The 8,040-nt window shown below is 52.5% G+C and overlaps 1 protein-coding gene across 1 annotated transcript in view; it reads left to right on the top strand.

The window, feature by feature from the left end:
* Positions 1-7,575, top strand: part of Pdcd1 (programmed cell death 1) — a 14,094-nt gene extending 6,519 nt beyond the window's left edge. The window contains exons 2-5 of the mRNA XM_031368941.1: positions 4,201-4,560; positions 4,848-5,009; positions 5,720-5,754; positions 6,293-7,575. Of these exons, the coding sequence (XP_031224801.1) occupies positions 4,201-4,560; positions 4,848-5,009; positions 5,720-5,754; positions 6,293-6,526 (791 nt within the window). The 3' untranslated portion in view covers positions 6,527-7,575. The remainder of the gene's footprint in view (positions 1-4,200; positions 4,561-4,847; positions 5,010-5,719; positions 5,755-6,292) is intronic.
* Positions 7,576-8,040: the final 465 nt, after the last annotated feature.

The following is an 8,040-nucleotide window of genomic DNA, read 5'->3' as shown; positions in this document are numbered from 1 at the left end:
CCTGACTTTAGATTGGTGCTATGCATTGCTTACATTGTAAAAGCTGATGACATGGGAAATCCAAGGGAGTACGGTTGATTGTTACATTGTTCTCTTAAAGGCAGGTTAAAGCAGGATTTGGTGGCACTAGGCCTTAATCCCAGCACTTGGAAGGCAGAAGCAGGCAGATCTCTGAGTTCAAGGCCAGCCTGGTCTAGGGTGAGTTTCAGGACAGCCAGGGTTACACAGAGAAACCCTGTCCTAAAACACTTAAAAAAAAAAAAAGTCTGAGTATGAGTACATAAGAGTACATACTCTTAAGTGAATTAATAACTCTACGAGGCCCTTTATTTCCTTGCGACAGTATTTTCCACTAAACCTGAAACCTGTGTTTTTCCAACCAAGCTAACTGGCCATAAATCTCCAAGGACACCCCCCCCCCCCCCCCGTCTCTGCCGCTACGATGCTCTGATTGCAGGCACATCCTGTCCCACCCTCTATTATCTGGGTGCTGAGGATCCAAACTTAACTCCCCATGCTTGTACAGCAAATGTTCTTACCCATTGGGCCATCTCCACAACTTTCCATTCTCTCTCTTGTGAAGTTTCTAATTGTGCAAACAGCATCAAAATAGTGGAACTCAGTGCAGGCACACAGAGAAGTCCTCACCCACTGTGTCCAGATGTCAGAATTGTCCCACCTCCTCTCCACCCACCACCTGTGGATTAATAATCTCCGCACTTAGGAAGTAGAAGGAGAATTGTGAGTTCAAGGCCAGCCTCTGCTACTTAGCCAGTTCTTGTCTCTTAAAGAGAAGCCATCATTTGTTTTGTTTTGTTTTGTTTTTCGAGACAGGGTTTCTCTGTGTAGCCCTGACTGTCCTGGAACTCACTCTGTAGACCAGGCTGGTCTCAAACTCAGAAATCCGCCTGCCTCTGCCTCCCAAGTGCTGGGATTAAAGGCATGTGCCACCACTGCCCAGCCCATTGTGTGTTTTAACCACAGTGACACTTCATTTCCATCTGCCTTTATGTTCCACAGGCATCCGCAGCACGAAAGGGAGATTCAGAGGTACTGGGACCTCAGCCACTGAAGTAACTATCTCACTTTCTCAGAAGTGCAGGGAGCCAGGATCACTGAAGTGGCTTGGTGCTGACCCCTCTAGACGTCATCACCCCCAGGCCAATTCCCAGCAGCTCTCCCAGGGGCCCATTCATTCTTGGGGTGGAGTGGGGGCGGGAGAGAACTTGACTCTTTGTGGATGAACTGAATGCCTGAGGGATCCTCCCTAGGGTAGCCTCAGGAGATAGATGCTCTCTTGCCAAAGCCTGGTCCCTCCTGCCCATCCCTGTAGCAAAACACCGTCTGTGAGGCAGTCCTCCCTTGTCGTCTTCAGGCCCACCTCAGGCACACTGAGGGAAGGCACATCTCAGTTCTGTAAAAGAATCTTGAAGGGAGATGACTAACTAGGAGGAGTAAAGATACTGTGGGGCACAGAGGAAGCAGGGTCTACTCTGACAAGGGAGAAAGAGCCACCGGGACCTAAATAGAGCCAGCCAGAGCCCTGGGAGGGACATAGGCAGAGGACCCTAAAAGGACAGAGACCTGGGAAGTCACAGGTCCTGCCATCAGAGGAATAGCAAAGAGCCAGTAACGGGACAAGTGACTCAAACTGTCACACATTCAGACGACACAGGAGCACGAGAGATCTGGAAGCAATCAATAGATGAGACAAGGCTCTGCCATCCGTTAGCAAATGTCTACCCAAGAACTCATCTGGGGCAACCTAGGGGTCAACTTTGAGAAGGAGGGTAGCAGGTGGTTCTCTAAGGACACACCATGGTCCCAAAGACTAGTGGATGGAATCCCATCAAAGGGGATGGGATGTGGTCACTGGACACAGGTGCCTCGTGTGCTCACAGACCACGGGTGACCTTGGGCAGGTGTGATAATCCTGCCCAAAACAAAGAAGGGGCATTATGCTGTTTTGGCTTTCTGGGGCTCTTCTGGTCCTCATGACCCTGGAAAGTCTCCGTTTGGAGACTGGGAGTTCGGTGTGGCTGTAGTAGTGGGTTTAGGCGGGTCAGAGCAGTGCTGAAGATTTCCTGGAGCACTTGTAAAGAGACCCCAGGTTTCCAGGTCTCTTTACAGACCACACTGATAGAGCCTAAAAGGGCGAGATGTGTCTGCTCTGTCAAATCTAAGTCTAACCTTACTATAGTTGTTGGAGGTTTTCTTGAGAAAGGCTTGTGTGTTTCTTGAGTGGATGTTTAAAGAAGAGATCCATTAACACTGCTGTGTGGGGGTATGCTAGTTGTGCATGGTTTGGACATACAATTGCAAGCCGGATAAAGGGTATTCAGAAGCCCCTGTGGTGGTTGGGTTCCCTCTGAGAAGAAACAGAACCTTAAGTGGGAAGACATCATACTGGCAATCCCCAGCCTGGACCTGGTCCCTCCAAGGACCCTCGACACCACTGGTTCTTCTGGCCCATACAGACCTACATGGACAAATGCCTACCCTGCCCACAACCATATGGCCTAGACTTCACCAACTCTGCATGGGATCTAGGGACCTTGACCCTTGAGAAGCCTCAGGTCCCGCTCACAGGCCATGCCCACTCTCGGGTCTAAGTGGCACTAGATAATCTGCCCGTCCATCATCCATGGTACAGGATGCAAACATCAAGGAGGGGAAATGGCAGTCCTGGCTTTTCGCCATGTGGTGATGGAGACCATCTCTGGGCAAGGCTCCATGGTGGGGATGTCTCGGGGTCTGCTTCTGCTAAAGTCTGCTTGCTCACTGAAGGCAGCGTCCCCAAGTATCTCTGCCTTCCCTTCTGAGCTGGATGGTTTCATAGACCTTGTTTGCCGGGTGTTTGGGTCCTCAGTTCTCCCCCCATCCAGCTTCCCCCTAACTGGCCCCTCTTCTTTGCCTCTGACCCCTGCTCTCTGAGCCCATCGTCTTAGCTGTGGCACCACAGCCTCTCTCTTGGTACCCCTGGGAGGGAACCACTCTAGATGAGTATCATCAAATACCCCACATCAGAGGTGAGCGCATAGTTTGGGGTGCAATGCCCTGGGGCATGTAATCAGGTAGAATTCTGCTATACGACTACTCAATCAGTAGGAGGAGAGGGCAGAGGGCTGAAAAGGATGCAGCTGGGGACCTATCTCTGTTGGCACTGGCTCTTCCTCTACGAGCCCCAGTTGCCAAATGACTACACAGGCCAAAGAGAGCTGGCAGCCCAGACAGAGTTGAGGCCTGAGTAGCTTCAAAGCTGTCTTGGTGCCTGTTTCCTGTGTGAATGTCAGTCTCCTCTGGGTAAGGCCCAGCATTATGTGCATGCTCAGCAAGTCTTTATTTCCTTGACCCCAAGGCTTCTGACCATACCTACATACCCAACCACAGGTTCAACTGCTGACATCATATGGGTCCCAGTCGTGGGTGCTTTTGAGTGCTAGTGGAAAGTTAATGTGTTACGGGTCCGTGTGCATGTGTTGTGGCAAGAAGCTTGCCAGTGGGACAGGCATTTGCTGACAAGAGCTGTGAGACCCTGCATGCTGCCTGACCCTGGTAGTCGTTCCACCCAGCACTCTTTGTTCGGGTGGGCCCGAGACCTCCTGTCCACTTGAGGGACAATGACACAGTTGACCTTTGGAAGCTTCTTGCTGTGACCTCTGATCTGGCTAGAAGCCTGCTACCCTATGCCTCCTGCTACCCCGGGTAGCTCTGACATGCTTGGTGGTCTCCTTGGGACAGGACACAGCCTGGACCCCAAGCTTTCTAAAGAGTCCACCCTCTCCAAGTCTGGGGTTTCCCCACACACTCCCACCCCACTATTCCACTGATCCTTCAGACAGAATGAGGCCAGCTAGACCAGAAGTCTAGGGCTGGACCATCCAGGTCAGACCTGGGACATCTTGAACAGGAGTGGGAAGGTAGAGACATCTTCGGGTGTAAATATCCCAAAGTCTCAAAGGACAGAGTGGCAGCCTCCGGCCCCTAGGTTCAGTTATGCTGAAGGAAGAGCCCTGCTTGTTGGAGATCACTTATTCCCAACCTGCAAGAAGCTACAAGCTCCTAGGTAGAGGAGCTGCTTAAGAGATTCTGCTCTGGGATGGTCTGAGAGGGCATTCCTCTACCCAGGGATTTCAGAAAAAAAATGTCAGAAAGGCTACAGGCTCCTCCCTCACAGCTCTTTGTTCTTCTCCACCTCAGAGGTCTCCAATGGGCCCTGGAGGCCCCTCACCTTCTCCCCAGCCTGGCTCGCAGTGTCAGAGGGAACAAATGCCACCTTCACCTGCAGTTTCTCCAACTGGTCTGAGGATCTTATGCTGAACTGGTACCGCCTGAGTCCCACCAACCAGACTGAAAAACAGGCCGCCTTCTACCACGGTTTCAGCCAGCCTGTCCGGGACACCCGCTTCCAGATCATACAGCTACCCAACGGGCATGACTTCCACATGAACATCCTCGACACTCGGCGCAACGACAGTGGCATCTACCTCTGTGGGGCCATCTCCCTGCCCCCCAAGACACAAATCAAGGAGAGCCCTGGAGCAGAGCTCGTGGTAACAGGTGCAACTAGTAGAGCCTAACTAGGTGATCCCCTCCTGCCCAGGGACCTGGTAGGGTCTCATCCATGGCTCTGCCCAGAACCTTGAAGACCCTGTCCCTCTCCCTGTGGAAATCCTCAGATGCTCATTCACCTTTGAGAGATGGTGGGGCATGCAGGAGTAGGGTGGGTAGCCAGTCACTGCCCACCTAAAATACACAGCCCTTGGGACTTGGAGAGGGCAGGTTGTATGCCCCTAAAGAGAATACACTATTGGTGTCCTAGAACTCTATTCTTTCTGGTCCTGTAGAGAGAACCCTGGAGACCTCCACAAGATATCCCATTCCCTCACCCAAGCCAGAAGGCCAATCTCAAGGCTTGGTCATTGGTATCATGAGTGTCCTAGTGGGTATCCCTGTATTACTGCTACTGGCCTGGGCCCTAGCTGCCTTCTGCTCAACGGTTATGTCAGGTAAGGCTCATCATACCCTGCCTCTGTCCCAACTGAACCTTGTAGTCACCGTACTGCACACATACTTTGATCATCATGTGGGTCTGTGTTCACCAGAAGGGTGGTCATACGCCACACACACTCTGACCACTACAGAAGCCTGTGGCCGCCCCACCCACACCTATCCTCAGGCTATTGGTTTTATTAAACCACTGGTGAGAGCTGTGATTTCTCAGGCTGGAAGGAAGGTCTAAGTCCCCCTCTAGGCCCTTGTCACGAATGGACAGTTCCTACACTGCCACCTCCAAGAGGTCTGGTCATCAGCCAGCTAAGAGGCTACACATAATATCTCCTGTATGCCTACCCTGCACTGTGGTACACCAGGAAACGGGGGGTGGGGGAGCACTGATACATCTGTGACCTGTGGCAGGTCCATATTCCACAATTGATAGTCCCACCGGGAACTCCCAATTAGTAAATGGGAAGGGTACCAGTGGGAATGGAAAGCCTGGTGCTTACCCATGGTCTAGATCTCTTCAGTGCCTCACATGTCCCTCCCAAGCACACACAACACACATACACACACACACACACACACACGCATGTAGGTGTGTGTGTGAGAGAGAGGGAGAGACAAAGACAGAGAGACAGAGAGAGGAGATGCTTCAACCAGGGAAGATGTCTCTGCAGACATCTAACTGCCCTCTAACTCAACCTGTGTGTCTCAACAGAGGCCAGAGGAGCTAGAAGCAAGGAAGACCCTCTGGTGAGTATGGGTCTCCTTTCTTGAGTGATCTATTACAGTCCACCCCAAGGGCTTGGTACAGGCAGAGAGACCGTGGGGCCTACAGAGCTGAAGCCTGGAGAACCCAGCTCCCACTTTCCACCAGGCCTCCAGAGCCACATCCTGTTGCTCCTCCCACAGCTGACCCCACTGTGCACACCCCAGTCATGGCCAACACGGTCACTACTTATCTTATTCTGTGCAGAGACAAAGGTGCAAAAGTCAAAGTTTGGGATCCTAAACCTACAAGAAGGCCAGGAAACATTTAAAGATAGAAACTGAACCAGAAACCAGGGGGCTGCACCCTAGATATCACAGAAGGCAATGGGGAAAGGAGACAGCTGTTAGGTCCCGGCTTCAATGGCTGAGGTGAATCTGCTCTAAGAAGAACCCCCAGATCCAGTGGCAGGCTGGAAACGCAGCATAGGGAGGGGTTGGGATTATGGGATGCATGCACCACCCCCAGCTGACTATACCAATGGCTTTTTCTTCCCCCTCCCCCATCCCCCACCCTTTGAAGAAGGAGGAGCCTTCAGCAGCACCTGTCCCCAATGTGGCCTACGAGGAGCTGGACTTCCAGGGACGAGAGAAGACGCCAGAGCCCCCTACCCCCTGTGTGCACACAGAATATGCCACCATTGTCTTCACTGAAGGGCTGGGTGCCTCAGCCATAGGACGTAGGGGCTCAGCTGATGGCCCACAGGGTCCTCGGCCTCCAAGACATGAGGACGGACATTGCTCATGGCCTCTTTGACCAGATTCTTCAGCCATTAGCACGCTGCTGGCCCTCATCAGAGAGCACCAGTCCATTCCTCCGCCAAGAGGAACATGCAGGCTGCAGTTCAGCCAAGGCTCCCCGGGTCTGAGCTATCTGGAGTGACAGCTCGGCACCTACCAATTCCAGCGCATACACTGTTGAGTGAGCTCTCTTCCGGTTTACCACAAGCTGGGAGCAGCAGGCTTCCCTGTTTCCTATTGTCACAAGGGTGCAGAGCTGGGGCCTAAGCCTATGTCTACCAAATCCTACTGTTGGGCACTTCTAGGGGCTTGAAACACTGTAGCCTATGGCCTCTGTGGGTTCTGTGCCTGGAAATGGAGAGACCTGATTACAGTCTGCTTTGAGTAGCTCTATGAGGCAACCCCATAACAAGGGGTCCAGGTATACTGTGGGCCCAGCACCTAAAGCCACCCTTTCGAGATACTCAGGTGGGGCATTCATAGGCCGGGGGGACTGAACTAATCCCAAGGCCTGGAAAAGTTTTGGTGAAAACTAGAAAAGCTCCTAGCTTCAGGGGCCTGAGAAGCATGAGCACTTACCAGAGGAAAGCACTGTGAGAGTCCCTGCTGTCCCTGTGCGTGCCCAGCTACCTCAGCTCTTTCTACAGCAGGAAAACTAAGGCAATAAAGGGGACCAGCAGAGCCAGACCCACCCACACCTCCAGTGAGACACTTGACTCTCCCTACCCCTCCTAGGAACCAACAGGACAAGGTCCATGTTGGCAGCAGGGAAGGTAAAGGGGGACACAACCTTGACCCACACCAATTCTGGCCATGGTTTAGGAGCCTGGTTTAGGTGTTAGGATCACCTCATTCACCCTGTCCTGCAGTGCCGTCCTGGCTCTCCTTCACACCTCCTTCACACTGTAAGGCTCTGAAATGAGCAAGGGGTTTAAGGGTTCCCTTGACACTTCAGACAGTCAAGGTAGCAAGAGCCTAGCTGTCTGGTGGGCACCCGAAATGACCAGGGCTCAAGAGTCCCTTTCCTTAGGTTCAAGCCCACTATAATCAAATGTTACCAAAAGCATAAGAAGTTCCATTCTACTTCTGGGTGTGTTGGGGCAGAGGCGGTGGGGAGGAAGAGCTGCAGGGGCCAGGCTGAGGCTCCAGCTAAGTAGGGCAGGTCATCACCCTGTTCAGGCTCAGCTTAAGTGGGTTCTTGCCATCACTGAGATACACAGCCACACCCTAGGCTCCTCTCCACTTGTCATCCCCGCATTAACGTGTCGCCACCCAGGTATGAAAGACCTCAGGCGCAGACATGGAGGCAGAGGCATGCTCCCCGACACCAGGCCTTCCTAGGCTTCCACAGTTACACACCCCAAGCCTCACCCTAGCAGGAGGTACCCTGGGCTCTTTTGCTTTGCCCCCCCCCCCATGTCCTTTATGAGTCCTTCCCAGCAGCATTGACGTCATGGGCTGGGAACCATCTTAATAGGCTCCCAGAAGCCTATTAAGAATAGGCTTAAGAATAATAGAAGTATATTTTGT

The sequence above is a fragment of the Mastomys coucha genome, unplaced genomic scaffold (genome assembly GCF_008632895.1).
Source record: "Mastomys coucha isolate ucsf_1 unplaced genomic scaffold, UCSF_Mcou_1 pScaffold14, whole genome shotgun sequence".
In the NCBI taxonomy this organism is placed as follows: domain Eukaryota; kingdom Metazoa; phylum Chordata; class Mammalia; order Rodentia; family Muridae; genus Mastomys; species Mastomys coucha.
Note: the sequence above shows the minus strand (reverse complement) of the source record. Positions and strands in the feature narration are given on the sequence as shown.